General features: G+C 44.9%; 1 protein-coding gene across 10 annotated transcripts in view; it reads right to left on the reverse strand.

Moving 5' to 3' along the window:
• Window positions 1-21,844, reverse strand: part of ptprfa (protein tyrosine phosphatase receptor type Fa) — a 266,847-nt gene that overhangs the window by 52,155 nt on the left and 192,848 nt on the right. For all 10 annotated transcript variants that reach the window (XM_062997303.1, XM_062997302.1, XM_062997299.1 and 7 more), the window contains 7 exons: window positions 16,846-16,963; window positions 15,294-15,589; window positions 14,297-14,615; window positions 9,500-9,597; window positions 7,189-7,451; window positions 6,490-6,571; window positions 6,140-6,352 (listed from right to left, as the gene is read on the reverse strand). In XM_062997303.1, coding sequence (XP_062853373.1) covers window positions 6,140-6,352; window positions 6,490-6,571; window positions 7,189-7,451; window positions 9,500-9,597; window positions 14,297-14,615; window positions 15,294-15,589; window positions 16,846-16,963 — 1,389 coding nt within the window. The remainder of the gene's footprint in view (window positions 1-6,139; window positions 6,353-6,489; window positions 6,572-7,188; window positions 7,452-9,499; window positions 9,598-14,296; window positions 14,616-15,293; window positions 15,590-16,845; window positions 16,964-21,844) is intronic.

Below are 21,844 nucleotides of genomic sequence, written 5' to 3' on the forward strand. Positions count from 1 at the left end.
GTAAATATAGAACCCAGGACCATAGTTTTTTGGATGCCATATGCTGGTCATGTGACACCCCGTCTAGCGTGCCAAAACTTGCCAATACTGTCTTCAAAACCAGATTAGCATTTATCTTTGGTAAGCACGTTATCCTGGTCAGGGTGGCAGTGGGTGCATACCAGTGGCGGCTGCTGGTCTTTCAAAGAGGGGAAGCTCATTGTCGGCTTACATCATAAAATTTGTCAATTTATTTACACAGAAATTCTGCCCTCTGTTCCTTTTACAAGAAAATGGCCTGAAATGGGTCGCAGTTTGTCTTTCGACTTCACTCGCAAAATCCGCGATGGCACTGAAGCTCCCAGTGATTAAGTGACTAATGAAGTGTATTGCTTTGGCAATACGAATGTCCCTATTTGTCATGCCAATAAAGCTTCTTTTGAGTTTGAGTTTGAGAAGTGACGGTGTAGCGCTCAAACTAGCTGTCAATCAAAACGGGATTCAGCCTTTCCACTAATCCTCCAATCATCTTGCAGAAGCTCAGCGTCCGGGGGCGGGACAAAATCGAGGCATTTATCCAATGACCGGCGAGTTTCGGAGCATAAAAAAAAAACCTCAACGCAGTCCCATAGAAGTGAAGAGACGCTCAGCTTCTGCGGGCAAATGCATTGACGCTACGGGAATGTATGAGTTAAGTTAAGAAAATCGAGTCGATTTGTGATAATTAGCTGATTCTGAACGAACTCGTCTTCGAGATATACGTGTTCTAACGCATTTGTAGTCAATGAAAGGTTAACACAACTGTACATATTTGACCATTTAATTTTGGACATTTTAGGGGAAGCTGAGCTTCCCTTGCAGTCTTAGAGAAATCGCCACTGGTGCATACACCAGGCACGATGTTATCTCACACCTATCTAGAGGCATAACTGGCATAAAACAACACGGACATGAGGAACACACACCAAGTTCTACACAGGTCAGGACTGAATCCTGGTCCCTAAGCATTATCACCACCTACTGTCTATAGCTCCAGCCTGGGTTAACGCTAGACTATTATCAGACCTGGAGTTTGGTAGGTGTGGCTGAAAAAAACATTTCAGGTTCGAACCAACCAAACCCAGTTCAGTTAGTGCATGAAACACTCACGAGATCATTTCAGTTACAGAGCCGAAGTCTGTCAAAAAAGAACCAGCGCATTCCACTGAGCGGTGGAGTCGATAGCACCTCTCTAATCAGAAACAGGGGTCATTAAGAAAGCATCAGACACTTTGTTCCATCATAAACAGAGCTGAGTGTTCCCTCGAGAGCCATTTCATTCTGTTCACCTTGATAAAGCTTTACATGGAGAGGTGTGAAAATAAAATGGATCAGTTTGGGGTGGGGTGTGGGGGCGTGTAATTGTGTTTAAATGTCCTGTCACACTGTCCATTACACAGCGCAGTGCAGCATGGCTTTAAATAGCAGTCTGATATAAATGTTCTGATAGTGCTGGGGTGTCCAGTGAGCTAACATCTGCCTCATGAAAAATAATGTACGAACTTCAGACTAAGATGGGGCGCCCAGATGGCGCAGCGGGAAAATCTGCTAGCACACCAGCGCTAAGATTCTGAGCTCTCGGGTTTGAATCTCAGCTGTGCTACCAGTTGACTGGGCACCCTCTAGCAGGCCTCTAGTCTGCTGGGTGGGAAAGACCGGACTTAAAGGTGCGGTTATCAATGCTGTGTAAGGACAATGGTCGCCAAGAGCGCTTGTACAGAAAGTGGAGGAACGCAGAGATCAGGGCGTGGCTCTCTGTAGGTAAAGCCGACCTTACATGCAAATCCACCAAAATATGTAAGAAAGGTTTAGTGGACTGCGCACATGTCCGAGAGGGTGTGTGTCAGGCGATTATACACCCTCCTTGGACACCTTTGTGTGCTGGTATGAGTGGATCAGACACAGCAGTGCTGCTGGAGTTTTTAAACACATCACTGTCACTGCTGGACTGAGAATAGTCCACCAACCAAATATATCCAGCCAACAGCGCCCCGTGGGCAGCGTCCTGTGACCACTGATAAAGGTCTAGAAGATGACCGACTCAAGCCGCAGCAATAGATGAGCGGTCGTCTCTGACTTTACATCTACAAGGTGGACCAACTAGGTAGGAGTGTCTAATAGAGTGGACAGTGAGTGGACACTGTATTTATGGTAATGATCCACCCCCCAAATAATACCTGCTCTGTGGTGGTCCTTTGGGGGTCCTGACCATTAATGAACAGGGTGAAAGCAGGCTAAAAAAGCATGTAGAGGGCCGCTCAGGTTGCGCAGCGGTAAAGTACACTAGCGCACCAGAGTTGGGGTTTCGAATACATCGTATCGAATCTCAGCTCTGCCTTGCCACTGGGCTGGGCGGCTGCATGAACAACGATCGGCTGTTGTTCAGGGTTAGAGGGTAAAAAGTCGGATCATAGGTCCTCATAACTGGTGCGACTGCGGCCCCTGCTGGCTGACTGATGGCGCCTGCACAGGGCTGAGGAATAATGCCGATGGGGGTGTGGCCCTCCGTACACAGTGCCCGTCGGTGTATGAACTCGACTCGTGCGGGTGAAAAATGCAGTCTGTACTGACTGTACGTGCCGGAGGGGGCGCATGTCAGTTGAGAGGCGTCCTCAGTCAGCGGTAAAGGGTCGAATCAGTATAGAGGACGCAATCAGGGTAATTGGACATGACTAGACTAGGGGGGAAAATTGGGGGAAAGATTAAAAAAAAAAAAAAAAAGCATGTAGAGAAACAGATGAACTACAGTCAGTAATTGTAGAACTACAAAGTGCTTCTATATGGTAAGTGGAGCTGATAAAATGGACAGTGAGTGTAGAAACAACGAGGTGGTTGAACATATGTACATGTATTACATTTGCGTATGGAGTGGGTTAAGGTCAGTGGTATGTGTGGGCCACTGGAATTACGGCACACTAAGCTTATCAAATCACGTCTTTCTAAACACTAAAATCGGAAGAGAAAAGCAATTTTTAATTTTATTTTCCTAATAATAATGTGTTAACATGTTTTCTTTTAGACAACCGACAAAACATGAAGTATTATTAGAGGTCTCCAAACATTTACATGCTTCTACCTACAGTTTATTTCCTAGTATTTTTATTATTATTACCATTTAATTCAGGCTCTAATGGGATTTTATTTGCTTATTTCCTGTTTTTCCTCTTTCTATGTTTTCACATTAATTATTTTCTTTCATTATTTGTTTCGCTCTCTTTCTCCGTCCCTGTATTTCCTTTCAGGATATCTGTGGTTATTTTAAGATGCACGATGTGGTGATTTCGTCTCCGCTGGCTGGCTGTTCATCCCAGGAGTTCCTTATGATAAATGCGTCCAATTTACTGCAACACTGCACATCCCTTTATAGAGCGACGGTGGAAACCGGCACGACTCGCTGTGCACCCAAACTGCCCCCGTTTCAAAAACATACCGACGTCTAATGACCCCTTTTCTTATTGTTTATGCTTCAGTCACATGAACAACGATGCCTGTGATGAGTAGATGCCATACATCATTTTACATATCAATAGATTCATATTGATGGAAAATATACACACCGATCAACCATAACATTAAAACCACCTCCTTGATTCTACACTCACTGTCCATTTTATCAGCTCCACTTTGTAGTTCTACAATTACTGACTGTAGTCCATCTGTTTCTCTACATACTTTGTTAGCCCCCTTTCATGCTATTCTTCAATGGTCAGGACCACCACAGAGCAGGTATTATTTAGGTGGTGGATCATTCTCAGCACTGCAGTGACACTGACATGGTAGTGGTGTGTTAGTGTGTGTTGTGCTGGTATGAGTGGATCAGACACAGCAGCGCTGCTGGAGTTCTTAAACACCTCACTGTCACTGCTGGACTGAGAATAGTCCACCAACCAAAAATACAGCCAACAGCGCCCCGTGGGCAGCGTCCTGTGACCACTGATGAAGCTCTCAAAGATGACCGACTCAAACAGCAGCAATAGATGAGCGATCGTCTCTGACTTTACATCTACAAGACGGACCAACCAGGTAGGAGTGTCTAATAGAGTGGACAGTAAGTGGACATGGTATTTAAAAACTCCAGCAGCGCTGCTGTGTCTGATCCACTCATACCAGCACAACACACACTAACACACCACCACCATGTCAGTGTCACTGCAGTGCTGAGAATGATCTACCACCTAAATAATACCTGCTCTGTGGTGGTCCTGTGGGGGTCCTGACCATTGAAGAACAGGGTGAAAGCAGGTTAAAAAGGTATGTAGAGAAATAGATGGACTACAGTCAGTAATTGTAGAACTACAAAGTGCTTCTATATGGTAAGAGGAGCTGATAATAGACAGTGAGTGTAGAAACAAGGAGGTGGTTTTAATGTTATGGCTGATCAGTGTATACAGTATGTGGCCAAAAGTATGTAGACTTACTGATTTCATTTCTTTTGGCCACACTAATTTCTGTTTCTGTTCCAGTGTGACTGTGTCTCTGTGCATAATGCATCAGGTCCAAAACCCCTGAACACCTTTGGGATGAATTAGAAAGCTTATTGTAAGCCAGCACCTGACTTCACAAATAGTATTTTCAATGTATGGGCACAAATTCCTATAGACACACTCCAAAATCTTGAGTAAAATCATTGTGAAATGGAAGCTGTTATAATCACAAAGGAATGGGGTGTCTGTCTAACAAGCTTATGGCCAGGCGTCCACATACTTTTGGTCATACAGTATATCTTTCATTCTGAGATGATGTCAATGATTCAGTATGACACAAACTGCCTGGCGACTCTTACTACAGAGTTCCAAACCACCAATAAAAGGCAAGAGCAGTAGAACTGTTTATCTGGAGCTTTATGGATCTGTTTTTGTGGCTGACAGAATCACACAAGCCTGAGATCACACTTCACAATCCAAGTATTGTCTAGAGTGAGTTAAAGCACACTACAGCTGGACTCTGAAGCACTGGAATCACATTTATGATTCACATTTCACATCACATTAACTGCCAGTCTAAGAGTGAAAGTGCATTGTTGATGGTTTGCACCCCTTGACACGTGTAAAAGTAAGTCTTACTGTTACAGCTAACAACACGTCTCTGGAAAAATCATTTTCACGTTCACTGTGACACAACAGTTTGGGGAATACCCTTTACTATTTTAGCATGACAATGAGATGTTAAATGAGGTAGATGAACTTGACCGGCTTGCACTGTCCTGACTTTAATCCAATACAACTAAAGGCAGTTGTAGCCTAGTGGTTAAGGAACTGGACTAGTAATCAAAAGGTCATCGGTTCAAGCCTCACCACTACCAGGTTGCCACTGTTGGGCCCTTAAGCAAGGCCCTTAACCCTCAACTACTTAGACAGTATACTGTCACAGTACTGTAAGTCGCTTTGGATGCTGAAAATGTAAATGTAGTGTATGCTTTAAGGGCAGTCGCTATGACTGCCCTTAAAGCATACACTACATTTACATTTTCAGCATCCAAAGTGACTCAGAGGTTAAGTTACTAAACCAGTAATCAGAAGGTTGCTGGTTCAAGCCCCACCACAGCCACCAAGTTGGCACTGAGGCCTTTAACCCTCACTTGCTCAAAAAATTTTGTTCAGTCATAATTGTAAGTCGCTTTGGATAAAAACGTCTGCTAAATGCCGCAAATGTAATGTAAAGGGGTGAACTGGAAAGCTGACAGTAAGGGCAGATCTTATCAGCCTACATTAGTGCCAGACCTCACGAATTCTCCTAGGGTGTGACTCCCCACACTCGTGTTCCAAAATCTTATTAAAAGCCTTAGAGAGACTGGAGCTTGGAAGAAGAGCACAGAAGCACCAACTTCATATTAAGGTCCACGGGTCTGGAGGTGATGTTCTAATGTTTACATACTTGATGTATGTCATGCCATGTGATGTATTTTTTTCAAGTGTACCACATTTTGTCCAGGACATTTCCCACGACCCAGGCAACACAAAAATGCATCAAAACGAAACACAAAACGAAAATATACTTAATTAATGAAAATGGTGGCAATCTGGTCCTACAAGATGTAACGTAAAGCCTCCACAAGGGGGCGTTCGTGTACAAGTTACATTTAAGTTCCTGTGTGAAGGTTATCAGAACCTAAGAGCCGTACCGATTCGTGTTCTCGGAGAGCAGCCATGATGAAGGTTCGGTACTGGGTGTGGCTCTGGAGGGCTCGATTGTGGAAGCCGCTGTAGTGGCGCTCGTCTCCCAGGGTGAAGCTCTCGGGTAAAGTGCTCAGCTTGGCTGCGATATATGGCTTCGGGTCTTCATCACTTCTCCTTCTCCTTTTCCTCACACTGGAGTCTACACCGCCTTCAAACAGCTAACACACACACACACACACACACACACACAACATGTCATTTGATTTTATTTACGGTTAGTTAAGGTCAGGGATGTTGTGGTAGATTGTGGTGGATCAGGTGACTTCTAAACACACACGTCTGTGTGATCACACACCTCATCCAGGTTGATGTCTTCTGGACTTTCCCAGCGGTGCAGTGTAGCTGGAGTTACTGGCACCACCACTATGTAGAACCACCTGCAGGAAAAACACAAGAGTCAGCTTCACCTCACAGCAAGAAGGTCCTGGGTTTGATCCCCAGGTGGGGTGGTCCAGGTCCTTTCTGTGTGGAGTTTGCATGTTCTCCCTGTGTCTGTGTGGGTTCCTCCGGGTGCTCCGGTTTCCTCCCACAGTCCAAAGACGTGCAAGTGAGGTGAATGGTAGATACTAAATTGTCCATTAATGTGTTTGACATTAAACTTGTGAGCTGATGGATCTTGTGTAATGAGTAACTACCGTTCCTGTCATGAATGAAACCAAAGTGTAAAACATGATGTTAAAATCCTAATAAAATAAACAAATATCACCTAGATATTTTTTGGCAAATGTGAGACGAGCCTTTGTGTCTCTTTGGTTTGCGCCTTGCACCTCTCCCATGGACACCGTTTTTGCCAAGCATATTTCTTATTGAGGAACCGTGTACATTGACCTTAACTGAGGCAATTAAGTATTCAAGCTCTCTGTAGGAATTTGTAGGAATTTGGCCAGAGAGGATGTTGTGCAAGCAACAGAGGGCGCCAGAGCGCAGGGGGAATTGGATTGACCTAAAATAAGACGCCGTAAAAGAGGAGAAATCATGGATGTGCATCACAGACCTGATGTGGACGAAGGCACTGGGGGTCACCGTGGGCAGTACGATATTGACTCGACCCCTTGATCCGGATTCCTGCGGGGAGGAGGTGGGTTTTTTATCCAGCAGGTCCGGGGCGGTGCGGATGGACACTTGTTGCTGCAGGCCTCCTGCGCTGCTGCCTCGACTCATCAGTACGAACGAGTACTCCGTGTCCGGCTGCAGACCCGTGATCATCTTCCTCCTCAGATCGCCCTGGACCTCCACGCTCTGCTGGTTATACAGGATCTGCCAGAGGGGGGCGCTCAAGTCAACACATGCAGTATGCTAACCACACACGCACCAGCACATACATTAGACGTTGTAAAATACACACTGGACCAAACCAGCAATCTTCTTCTAATCAGTAGTTCAGTACCTTAAGCACCAAGCTCTAGCAATTTGGATAAATCCAATTCCCCTTTGTACTCTGGTGACCCTGGCATATTGCGCCAGAGCAGTGGTAGCTCAGGCATTGAGGTACTGGACCTGTGATCAGAAAGTCGCCGATTCAAGCCGAACAACTGCCGTGTTGTCACTGCTGGGCCCCTGTGTAAGGCCCTTAACCCTCAATAGCATGATATTTTAGAATAGCATGACCCCCCCTTCCTTCCTTTTGCCATATATGTGCCCCCCCAATGTTCAATTCATGGCCCCAGTTTTTCTTTAAAGATGCAAACTCAAAGGTGCTTGGGTGGCGTAGCAGTACATTTTGTCACCCACTACCTAGCCACAGGGATCCAGGGGTCAAATCCCCAGTGGTGCTATCGGCCGGTCAGGCGTCCACATACAGACATGACTGGCTAGGCCCTGAAAGAAACTGGCATCCTGTCTGGGTGAGTTACTGTATTGCGCCCAGTGATTCTGTGAAAACGAATCACCGCCGTGTTGTCACTGTTGGGCCCTTGTGTAAGGCCCTTAACCCTCAATATCATGCACTATATGTGTTCAAAATTGAATAGAAGTTCCACTAAATGGCGTAAATGCACACCTACGTTGCTGAGGAAGGCCTCAGCCTAGCCTTGACCCCTTTGTGCTGTCCAGAACCTAAGATCATGGGTTCAATCCCCATTTGTGCCTTAGATATACATGCTCCGGGACATTGGTCCTAATGGGTAAGGCTTTGTACTATCAATTATAAGAATACAGAATCGAATATAGGCTTTGCTATGCAGCCACTGTTGGGCCCTTAAACAAGGCCCTTAACCCTGTCTGCTCCAGGGGCGCCGGACAATAGTTGACCCTGCGCTCTGAAACCAAATCCAAACAAGCTGGGATATGCTAATAAAGAATTTCGTTGTACATGTATATACCGATAAGGCATAACATTAAAACCACCTCCTTGTTTCTACCCTCACTGTCCATTTTATCAGCTCCACTTACCATACAGAAGCACTTTGTAGTTATACAATTACTGACTGTAATCCATCTGTTTCTCTACATACTTTTTAACCTGCTTTCACCTTGTTCTTCAATGGTCAGGACCCCCACAGGACCACCACAGAGCAGGTATTATTTAGGTGGTGGATCATTCTCAGCACTGCAGTGACACTGACATGGTGGTGGTGTGTTAGTGTGTGTTGTGCTGGTATGAGTGGATCAGACACAGCAGCACTGCTGGAGTTTTTAAACACCTCACTGTTGCTGCTGGACTGAGAATAGTCCACCAACCAAAAATATCCAGGCAACAGCGCCCCATGGGCAGCGTCCTGTGACCAATGATGAAGGTCTAGAAGACGACCGACTCAAACAGCAGCAATAGATGAGCGATCGTCTCTGACTTTACATCTACAAGGTGGATCAATAGGTAGGCGTGTCTAATAGAGTGGACAGTAAGTGGACATGGTATTTAAAAACTCCAGCAGCGCTGCTGTGTCTGATCCACTCATACCAGCACAACACACACTAACACACCACCACCATGTCAGTGTCACTGCAGTGCTGAGAATGATCCACCACCCAAATAATACCTGCTCTGTGGTGGTCCTGTGGGGGTCCTGACCATTGAAGAACAGGGTGAAAGGTGTGTAGAGAAACAGATGAACTACAGTCAGTAATTGTAGAACTACAAAGTGCTTCTATATGGTAAGTGGAGCTGATAACATGGACAGTGAGTGTAGAAACAAGGAGGTGGTTTTAATGTTATGGCTGATCGGTGTATATGACAAATACAGGCGTTCTTGTTACAAATGGTGTTAATTTAATGTAGACTTTAATTTTTACTGTGTTTTTATTATCTCTCAATTCTCTAATGTCAGATCTTGTATTTTTTCATGCACCCTGTCGGCTCTACTCACCTTGAAAGGCACTTGAGGCTTGTAGGTGTCAGGAACCTCCCAGGTGAGCAGCACCGATGTCTTCGTGGCCGCCTTCACCCCAAAGTTTTTGGCGAATTCTGTCAGAAGAGGAACGTAAATCAGACTCTGAACCTCGGCACAGCCAGCCCGAAGACACGACGGCGGCGGGATGAGTGATGGATTACAGAATGATAACGCCTGCGGGGGTGTAGATGAGTTTCCATCCCTACATTCACAAGTTTCAACCTTTTAAACCACACACGGTCGCCGGCAAGTCCAGAATCATTCACTCACTCACTGTCTAAACTGCTTATCCAATCAGGGTCACGGGGGAAGGGGTGTGTGTGTGTGTGTGTGTGTGTGTGCTGGAGCCTATCCCAGCTTTTCAATGGGTGCAAGGCACACAGTAACACCCTGGACGGGGCACCAGTCCATCGCAGGACAGACACACACACACCCTATAGGGAAATTCAGTGTCTCCAATTAACCTGACTGCATGTTTCTGGACTGTGGGAGGAAAACCGGAGCTCCTGGAGGAAACCCACGCAGACACGGGGAGAACATGCAAACTCCACACAGAAAGGATTCGCCTCGGCTGGGGATCGAACCCAGGACCTTCTTGCTGTGAGGCGACAGCGCTACCCACTGGGCCACCGTGCCGCCCAAGTCCAGGATTATTCATGCTTTTCATAAACAGCAGATCTTTAGAACTAAAGGTCGCACATGGACATCAGAACTACTGCTTTAAATCAAGGCTGTAATCACTAAATATGCTGGGGAAGGACACACCCTGCTCGGTATTTAGATTCATTCAATCTGCCCCCCAATATACTGATATATACAGTGTATCACAAAAGTGAGTACACCCCTCACATTTCTGCAGATATTTAAGTATATCTTTTCATGGGACAACATTAACAAAATGACACTTTGACACAATGAAAAGTAGTCTGTGTGCAGCTTATATAACAGTGTAAATTTATTCTTCCCTCAAAATAACTCAATATACAGCCATTAATGTCTAAACCACCGGCAACAAAAGTGAGTACACCCCTAAGAGACTACACCCCTAAATGTCCAAATTGAGCACTGCTTGTCATTTTCCCTCCAAAATGTCATGTGATTTGTTAGTGTTACTAGGTCTCAGGTGTGCATAGGGAGCAGGTGTGTTCAATTTAGTAGTACAGCTCTCACACTCTCTCATACTGGTCACTGAAAGTTCCAACATGGCACCTCATGGCAAAGAACTCTCTGAGGATCTTAAAAGACGAATTGTTGCGCTACATGAAGATGGCCAAGGCTACAAGAAGATTGCCAACACCCTGAAACTGAGCTGCAGCACAGTGGCCAAGATCATCCAGCGTTTTAAAAGAGCAGGGTCCACTCAGAACAGACCTCGCGTTGGTCGTCCAAAGAAGCTGAGTGCACGTGCTCAGCGTCACATCCAACTGCTGTCTTTGAAAGATAGGTGCAGGAGTGCTGTCAGCATTGCTGCAGAGATTGAAAAGGTGGGGGGTCAGCCTGTCAGTGCTCAGACCATACGCCGCACACTACATCAAATTGGTCTGCATGGCTGTCACCCCAGAAGGAAGCCTCTTCTGAAGTCTCTACACAAGAAAGCCCGCAAACAGTTTGCTGAAGACATGTCAACAAAGGACATGGATTACTGGAACCATGTCCTATGGTCTGATGAGAACAAGATTAATTTGTTTGGTTCAGATGGTCTCAAGCATGTGTGGCGGCAATCAGGTGAGGAGTACAAAGATAAGTGTGTCATGCCTACAGTCAAGCATGGTGGTGGGAATGCCATGGTCTGGGGCTGCATGAGTGCAGCAGGTGTTGGGGAGTTACATTTCATTGAGGGACACATGAACTCCAATATGTACTGTGAAATACTGAAGCAGAGCATGATCCCCTCCCTCCGGAAACTGGGTCGCAGGGCAGTGTTCCAGCATGATAATGACCCCAAACACACCTCTAAGACGACCACTGCTTTATTGAAGAGGCTGAGGGTAAAGGTGATGGACTGGCCAAGCATGTCTCCAGACCTAAACCCAATAGAACATCTTTGGGGCATCCTCAAGCGGAAGGTGGAGGAGCGCAAAGTCTCGAATATCCGCCAGCTCCGTGATGTCGTCATGGAGGAGTGGAAAAGCATTCCAGTGGCAACCTGTGAAGCTCTGGTAAACTCCATGCCCAGGAGAGTTAAGGAAATAATGGTGGCCACACAAAATATTGACACTTCAGGAACTTTCACTAAGGGGTGTACTCACTTTTGTTGCCGGTGGTTTAGACATTAATGGCTGTATATTGAGTTATTTTGAGGGAAGAATAAATTTACACTGTTATATAAGCTGCACACAGACTACTTTTCATTGTGTCAAAGTGTCATTTTGTCAGTGTTGTCCCATGAAAAGATATACTTAAATATCTGCAGAAATGTGAGGGGTGTACTCACTTTTGTGATACACTGTACATATTCCACTCACTAGAAGAATCCATAAGTGTTCCCATCAGTTGGAACGTACAGCAGGGATATTTTAGAATGCCATGACCCCCCCTCCTTCCACCGTATATGTGCCCCCCACCACAATGTTCAATTCATTGCCCCAGCCTTTCTTTAAAGCTGCATATTTAAGTGTGCTCGGGTGGCGCAGCAGTAATTTTCGTCATCCCAACTTCTAGCCACTGGGATCCAGGATCCAGGGTTCAAATCCCCAGTAGTCCTATCGGTTAGTCGGGCACCTACATGCAGCCATGACTAGGCATCCTGTCCGGGGTGTGTTACTGCATTGCGCCCAGTGATTCCTGGGAAACCGCACCCATCACGACCCAGCATTTTCTCCTAATTCCAAATCCCCCTTTTGCAATTTCTCCACTAAGTGCAGGACACCCACGCTGGCCGAGGAGTGTTAGAGACAAGCGAACGCCAATTTAGTCATATCCAATTACCTGATTGCATTATGCTTCCACTCTGCTGATGTTGATCTCCACCCTGACAGAGAAGAGCCGTGACCAACACACGCCCCCTCCGACACGCGTGCAGTAGCCGACTGCATCTCTTCACCTGCACGAGGTGAGTTCATATGCGGATCAGCCGTGTGTACGGAGAGTCACACCCTGATCAACACATTATCCCCTGTCTCTGTGCAGCGCCATCAATTAGCCAGCAGAGGTCATAATTGAATCAGTTATCAGTTACAACAGCCAATCGTTATTCGTGTAGGCGTGCTAGCGTGTTTTACCACTGCGCCACCCAAGCGCCCTTACAGACAGCTTTGATGTGGAGGAACGCGCTATACTCTCAGTATTTCTGCACCATTTGTGTTGGCACCTCAACCAGACAGTAGGAGTCTCTGTTGCAGCAGAAAGGATTCACAAAGGCTCCCCTCTCAGAGAGACTGAGGAGCTCAAACAGGTCGTACAGTAAAATATCTCCGGAGATGTGATTCCTGCTGAGCTGACAGCCGCCTGACGTCCCACGCTCTACCCACCTCACTTATTAGCATATTGTGCCTGAGAGACGAGATCCGATCACCATCCGTACAGAACGTCGATGGCGAAAACGCATATAAATACCAGCTGTAAATGTCAGGGTGGCGTCGTACAGCAGATATTAATCTGAGTTGTGTCTGTATGGACATAACACAGCAAGAAACCTGTCAGCACCTCACGCATGAACGTCTCATTATTTGATGCTGAACCAGCCTCCACCTCTGTGAACTCTAATAGAGCTTGGAACATTGCTACTGGGATTCGCTTCCATTTATCCACACAAGTGTTTGTGAGATCCAGGACTAATAGAGAAACCTGTCAACACCTCAAACCTAAACGTCTCATTCTTTGCTGCTACACCAGAGTCTTTCAAAGAGTGTTTGGAACACTGCTACTGGGATTTGTTTCCATTCAGCCACCCAAGTGTTCGTGAGTTTCAGGACTAATAGGTAATAAGCTCAAATGTGAGGGTCGAAATTCTGTAATTATGAAGATTGCTTTCTGTTGGAATAGGAAAAGTCCGTCCCTAAACTGTTGCCACCAATGAGGAAAGAAACAGTTCTCCAGGACGTCTTCAGTTTTGCATGTGCTCTTCATGTTAGCACGGGTCTATGCACAGCTCACAGAAACATGCAGAAGGTGTATTGGCTGATTTAACTCACTCTTAGTTAACTCACTCGTGTTTATTTATTATAACACATTTTCTAATCTGCATTAATTTAAAACCATGATCCTTTTTTATCCAAACTAGACTATATGGCCAAAAGTATGTAGACACCTCTCCTAATTACTGAATACATATTTATTCATTAGGATTTTAATGTCACGTTTTACACACTTTTGGTTACATTCATGACAAGACAGGTAATTAGTGCTTACACAAGATCAAATCAGTTCATATCAGTTCAAATCTTTTAATGCCAAACACAGTCATGGACCCCACACAGACACGAGGAGAACATGCAAACTCCACATAGCAAGGATGGCGAGCCACTGTGTTGCCCTATTACTGAATACCGGTGTTTAAAATAGATTGTTATGGGTTACTTAAATGGATTAAAAATCCTTTTCCTGCATGACTGTGTCCTCAAGGAGTAAAGCCCTGACCTTAGAACCATTAAAACAATTTTAGTTAAGCCTTCTTTAAGAACTTTTGACTAATTAAGTTCTCTCACAAATTCCAACAGACATACTCCAAACTCTTTTCAGATTAGTGGAGGCTGTTGATTATGGAATACGGAGTCCTGTAAGCTCATGGTTAAAAATGTTGTGTATCTATACAGAAATGTGTGTGTGTGTTACCAGGTACAGAGGTAGCCATGGTCCTGCTCTGAATGCTGGGGCTGAAGGGTCCCGCTCCTTTCCTGGTGAAGGCTCTGACCCGGATATCGTAGGTGGTGTCGGGTTTCAGGCCGTTAACAATCAGGCGAGTCTCAGTCGTGCTGTTGGTCTGATTCTTCAGACTGTTGATGTCTCGATACACAATGTCGTACCGAACTATTTTACCGTTCCTCTGTACCAGCAGTGGTGGAGCCCACGCCAGCGTGGTGGAGGTGGAGCTCAGTCCCACAACACTCAGGTTCTGTGGGTAACCGCTGGGCGTGTCCTCGGGGGTTGTGACCTGAGGGGGAAATTGTGTTTTATAATCTTACTGAACAAAAAGTAATGTACATAAGAAAGTAAGTAGCTAGTGTGCTAAATAGCTAGTGTGCTAAATAGCTAGTGTGCTAAACACCTAGTGTGCTAAACAGCTAGTGTGCTAAATATCTGGTGTACCAAATACCTAGTGTGCTAAATAGCTAGTTTGCTAAATAACTAGTGTGCTAAACAGCTACTGTTCGAAATGCCTACTGTGCTAAATAGCTAGTGTGTTAAATACCTAATGTGCTAAATAGCTAGTGTGTTAAATACCTAATGTGCTAAATAGCTACTGTGCTAAATAACTAGTGTGCTAAATAGCTTGTATGTTAAAAAGCTACTGTGCTAAATACCTAGTATGCTTAATACTTAGTGTGCTAAATAGCTACAGTTCTAAATACCTACATTGTTAAAAAGCTACTGTGCTAAATAGCTAGTGTTCTAAATATCTAGTGTGCTAAATACCTAGTGTGCTAAAAAGCTAGTCTTGAATATATGTAACATGGTAAATATTGTGAACGTAGCTAATAAAATGAACAAATTGAATTAGCTCATGTTAGCAGGTTATGTTAAAGGAATGTGAATATTTAAAGCATCTGATGAGCATGTGAACACAGCACTGGTTGGAGTTTGGTGTTTAGATGGTCTCTGAACTCATTACCTCTTTAACGTACTCCTCTCCGTAACCGGCGCGGTTCTTGGCGCTCAGTCTGAAGGTGTAGGTGGCGCCCTTGAGCAGCCCGGTGACGGTAAAGTGATCGTCGGTGCGAGTGAACTGGCGCGTGATGTACGAGTGCTCGTCATCGTTCTGGCCTTTATTATCGTTCTCGTTGTCCAGACGCTTGTACTGCAGTCTGAAGCCCAGCAGCTCGCCGTACGTCTCTTTAGGAGGCTGCCACTGGATCAGAGCCGTGTTCCCCACCGTGGTGCTGATGATCATGGTGGGCTTTGCTGGGACTGACAAACACAAAGACAAAAGAAGTTGAGGTGAGATGTTCACACTGAAGAAGATTTATACATGAAGCCTTAATCATTTTTTTTTTATTGTTTTGCTATTTTATTTATGCATTTTCTCCCCTTCTCTCCCAATTTAGTGTAGCCAATTAGTCTTTTGCTGCTGGAAACCCCAATTGCGTCTGAGGAGGGCATATATTCACCTGACACACGCTCCCTCGAGCGCGTGGACAGTCCACTGACTCCTTCTTATTCGCCCAAACTTCGGTGGATTGGCGCGTGAGGCCAGTCTAGCGCATGGAGAGTCACGCACTGATCTCAGTGTTCCTCCACTTCTGTACAGGCACCTATAAGGGTCCTTAGACAGAGTCAAAGACCCCGCCTCTTTTTTAGTCCAGTCGTTTCCCACCCAGCAGACTATTGGCCAATTTTGTTTGCTGTAGGCATTGTCAATTGAGTCCGCTAGGGGGCGCCCAGTCGATTTGAGATGCTGGTGTCTCCATTCTTGCTTGATATGAGACTTCAGAGAACTTGATGTCCAATTTCCCCCAAAACAAGCTGAAATGTGGACTCATCTGACCACTTCACTGTTTTTCGGTCCATCTGTGATGAGCTTGGGCCCAGAGAACTCTGTAATATGCCTGCATAGTGTTATGGGTGTGGACTGTTTTCAGTCACAATGGTTTTCTGAAGTACTTTCAAGTAAACATACTATACACCGACCAGGCATAACATTACGAGCACTGACAGGTGAAGTGATTAACACTGATTATCTCTTCATCACGGCACCTGTTAGTGGGGGGGATATATTAGGCAGCAAGTGAACATTTTATCCTCAAAGTTGATGTTAGAAGCAGGAAAAATGGGCGAGTGTGAGGATCTGAGCGAGTTTGACGAGGGCCAAATTGTGATGGCTAGACGACTGGGTCAGAGCATCTCCAAAACTGCAGCTCTTGTGGGGTGTTCCCGGTCTGCAGTGGTCAGTATCTATCAAAAGTGGTCCAAGGAAGGAACAGTGCTAAACCGGCGACAGGGTCATGGGCGGCTCATTGATGCACTGCTGAAGAAGTTAATGCTGGTTCTGATAGAAAAGTGTCAGAATACACAGTGCAGCACAGTTGCAGGGCTGTTTTGTATCAGAATTGTGAATTGAATTGTGGACAGGTGATAAGTGTGTATGGCACTTTCACATCCTTGATTTTTATTTTAAATAAAAAACATGACATTTGACCAGGGTGTCCAATACATCCACACACTACCTGCTCCTGTAGTGGTCACCACCTTGGCTTTACTGCGAGCACCATCTCCTTTAGTGGTGTACGCTGCCACGGTAACGGAGAACGATGTCTCCGCCTGTAGTCCAGTGATGAAGGCCTCCTGGGGAAGAGGAAGATTGGAAATCATTATATATTAGCACTAAAACTTTACTCCCTCTCCTCCAATCAGGCGTTTTAAATTTGCTATTGCAATTCTTCTGTCACCTGCAATTCTTCTGTCGCATGTTCTATGTTCTATCTATCTATGTTCTATCTGTCTGTCTGTCTGTCTGTCTGTCTGTCTGTCTGTCTGTCTGTCTATCTATCTATCTATCTATCTATCTATCTATCTATCTATCTATCTATCTATCTATGTACAAAATCTGTCTGTCTGTCTATCTATCTATCTACAATATACAGTATATCTGTCTGTCTGTCTATCTGTCTGTCTGCCTGCCTGTCTGTCTGTCTGTCTAACCATCCATCCATCCATCGAAAGTATTAAATGTTCTGCACTGGAGAATACACGATCATATACTGTATAACCAAAAGTATGTGGACACCTGCCTATAAGCGTGTTATGAATATGGTTCCAACACCATGGGCCTTGTGAGGCTTTCCACAAGATCTGAAATTGTCTGTGGGAATGGAAAGAGGATTCACTCTGGCACACTATCGACATTCCAATTCATTCCAAAGGTGTTCAGTCGGGTGAAGGTCGGAGCTCTGTGTAGTTCCTCCACCTCAACTTGTGCTCAGAAATTGAAAATATATCATTTATTTGACTCATGTACTTAATTTTATTCACCTGTTAACGATGGGCATGGCTGAAACCCCTGAATTTAATAAAGAGGATGGGTTTCATACGGTGTTGCCTTGCGGGCTGCAAAAATATTGGAACACGGTGTGTTTTGTATTTGGAAAACGAGATTCACTAGAGAGAAGAGGATTTCCACATGCTTGTTACCTGCTGGTGGTGCCCACATCTCATAGCGCTTATAAATAATAGAGTAATTAAAAACATGAATACATCTTTAACTACATCGAATTTTGGACGCCTCCGGCTTCCTGGCGTTACAACGTCCACGGTGTGCCGAGGAGGGGAGAGAAATATGAATCATCTCATAAAAGCAACAGAGAAAGTGCCTGTAATTTTAATTAGCGCTCGGAGTTATTCAGTCTCTCGCATCTCCATCAGAGCGGGCGAGGCACGTCGGACTGGCGCAAGGCCGACAGGGAGAGACGATCCCCAACACACACACACACACGGTCAGGCTGTTATCAGTATAATCAGAATAATTAGGAGGTTCTTATCCAGCTATCAAACCACAGTGTTAGTAGTGAAAGGTAAAAGTGCACACGTTTTGTGATTGCTGAAGTGATAACACACACACACACACACACACACACACACAGATCATTTGTTTACATCTGGAAATCACACACAAGTGAGGTTTGTTATGTCTGGAAACGGCCCACAGTCAGAAATTAAAAATGGGAATTTACAGAGAGGAACCGTGTCCGTAATTCCAGGCTCCACGTCTGTCTAACGTTCACTGAAAGTGTAGCTTCAGTCAGACTGGATCAGACGTTTGTACTACAGAACCCATCTGCTTTCCTTCAGACTGATATACAGGCTGAACAGCAGGGGATTATGGGACTTGCAGTGTTTTATTAAAACATCAATCACACAAAAACACAACACAGCCGAGTGTGAACTTTCTCCCTGCCTCTATCTCTCTCTCTCTCTCTCTTGCTTGCTCAGCATTTATTTAGCAGCTCAAAATAATTTTAACGTTGTGTAAAGCATTATGATTGATCGATTGATTGATTACTTTGTTGATCCCCGAAGGGAAATTGCAGCGTTACAGATGTAATTTACAATCACAAGCATCACACAAAAACACGTCAATGTAGAGCAAGGACATGAAATAAAATACAATAAAAATGTAATGCAAAAGGCGGCTCAGTGGGTAGCACTGTCGCCTCACAGCAAGAAGGTCCTGGGTTCGATCCCCAGGCGGGGGCGGTCTGCATGGGTTTCCTCCGGGAACTCCGGTTTCCTCCCACAGTCCAAAAACATGCAGTCAGGTTAATTGGAGACACTAAATTGCCCTATAGGTGAATGGGTGTGTGTGTGTGTGTCTGCCCTGTGATGGACTGGCGTTACTGGTGTTACTGTGTGCCTTGCGCCCATTGAAAAGCTGGGATAGGCTCCAATTAGATAAGTGGTTAAGACAGTAAGTGAGTGAGAGTGTAATGCAAAAATAAAGATAAGGAAATACAAATCCAAAAAATATAAAGATATAAAAATATAGAACATAGCTAAAGGGGTAAGCCTAGGTGCAGTTTATAGACATTATGTATAAATAAAACTGAACCTTGTGATCACAAATTAACGATCACAAATAAGTTAAATCAAACTAACCAGTGATTTTTAATTCGAGTTACAACATCAACCTGACACTAAAGTATCGTAGCCGAGGCCTTAGCCACAAATTAAACATTGGGGGGGGCAAATCTACCTGAGGTGGAGGGACTGAGGTTCTCTGCCAGTCTAAAACATTCCTGCCATCATTAACTGATGGAAATAAACATAATATATTTTGATTTTTACATCAATATATTGCAGCACTGTCACCTCACAGCAAGAAGGTCCTGGGTTCAATCCCCAGGTGGGGCGGTCTGGGTCCTTTCTGACATTTTTGCCTAATGCCAAGAATGGCAGTGGAAGTGTGACCTTATGCATACAATTAAATATAAACAGGCAGGGGTGGGTAGGGGGTCTAAATCAGCAGCCTGCTTAGTCATGCCCAGCTCTGCTCAAATCCATCACCAAAAGTATTTGGACACCTGACCATCAGCTTGTTCGGCATCTCGTTAAACAAAAAACAAATGCTACTAAATCAGAGTCACATCTATGTCAGAAGGCTTCTCACAAGACTTTGAAGTATGTCTGTGGGAATTTGTGCCCATTCAGACATAAGAGCATGTGTGTGTCTGGGCTCTGATGTTGGTCAAGAGAGTCACAGTTGATGTTCCGGTTCATTCCAGAGCTGTTCAGTGGGCCTGAGGTCAGAACTCTGTGCAGCTTTTCTTCATGTCTTTATAGATCTTGCTTTCATGCTTTCATCACAGCCATGCTGGGACAGGAAAGGACCTTCCCTAACCTGTTGCTGCAAAGTCGGAAGCATAGAATTTCCTTGATATAGTTGATTTATTACCTGATAGCGACTGTTGTGGCTGAAACAGACGAATTCAATCATCAGAAAGGCCGTCTCAATACTTTTATAATGTAGGTGTGGAATTGTGACATCTATCACACCAGCGTCGCTCAATCTTTTTCCAGTGTAGTAATAAAGCTTCAGCAAACGCTACAGAAAACATTCCTGCAATCAAGACGAGAAACAACTCGCCTCTCGCGTTCACTTTTTTAGAAAACACGTCAGAATTGATCAGAAACGATGGCTGTGTTTGTACTGTTAAATGTCGGATCTCTCGGCACGTATTCAGACTCGGGGTTGTACTGAATGTTTCCTCCAGTCGGTGCCAGCTCATCTGTCCTCACCCCATCACTCACTCCCCACCCCATCACTCACTCCCCCCCCCCATCACTCACTCCTCACCCCATCACTCACTCCCCCAACGTCTCCATTAACGACAGTGAAATGTGCTGCCATCATTTACTAACCCAAACAAAACATCTCGATCCAGCACTGAGAAAGAAAGCACCCGCAGGCCTCGAGCAGGTAACTGTAGTCCCAGAGCAGGTATTATTTAGGTGGTGGATCATTCTCAGCACTGCAGTGACACTGACATGGTGGTGGTGTGTTAGTGTGTGTTGTGCTGGTATGAGTGGATCAGACACAGCAGCGCTGCTGGAGTTTTTAAACACCTCACTGTTACTGCTGGACTGAGAATCATCCACCAACCAAAAATATCCAGCCAACAGCGGCCTGTGGGCAGCGTCCTGTGACCACCGATGAAGGGCTAGAAGACGACCGACTCAAACAGCAGCAATAGATGAGCGATCGTCTCTGACTTTACATCTACAAGGTGGACCAACTAGGTAGGAGTGTCTAATAGAGTGGACAGTGAGTGGACACGATATTTAAAAACTCCAGCAGCACTGCTGTGTCTGATCCACTCATACCAGCACAACACACACTAACACACCACCACCATGTCAGTGTCACTGCAGTGCTGAGAATGATCCACCACCCAAATAATACCTGCTCTGTGGTGGTCCTGTGAGGGTCCTGACCATTGAAGAACAGGGTGAAAGGAGGTTAAAAAGATATGTAGAGAAACAGATGAACTACAGTCAGTAATTGTAGAACTACAAAATGCTTCTATATGGTAAGTGGAGCTGATAAAATGGACAGTGAGTGTAGAAACAACAAGGTGATTTTAATGTTATGGCTGATTGGTGTATGTCCAAAACTACTTGGACATTCCATTTCATAACCAAATGCTATTAAAATAAAGTAACCTTTATGTGATTTTAAGACTGGGCACAGGTGCCAAGCAAAGTCATTAAAATCTTCCAGTCTGGAAATGGTTACAAAGCCATTAGTAAGAATCTGAGACTCCACCAAACCACAGTGAGAGCTATTCCTCATAATTGAAGAAAATTTGGCCTGCATACCAAGAACACATCGTTGAGTCATCCAAGAGGTCACAAAAGAACCCAGACAAACATCTAAAGAACTCACTCGCCTCAGTTAAGGTCAGTGCACATGATTCCACACTGTACATTGGATGGCATCCAAGTGAGAGCTGCGAGGCGCAACCACTGACCACTGACCACTGACCAAAAAGAACCCAAAGGCTCATCTAGATGACCAACAAACAACTAGATGACCCTCAAGACTTTTGGGATATTATTCAGTGGACTGATGAGTCAAAGGTGGGACTTATACGATATCTGACATAAAGCTAAGACCGCATTCCACCTTAAGACCATCATACCAGGAGATAAACATGGTGGTGGAAGTGTGAT

Source organism: Trichomycterus rosablanca, chromosome 6, assembly GCF_030014385.1.
Source record: "Trichomycterus rosablanca isolate fTriRos1 chromosome 6, fTriRos1.hap1, whole genome shotgun sequence".
Taxonomy (NCBI): Eukaryota; Metazoa; Chordata; class Actinopteri; order Siluriformes; family Trichomycteridae; genus Trichomycterus; species Trichomycterus rosablanca.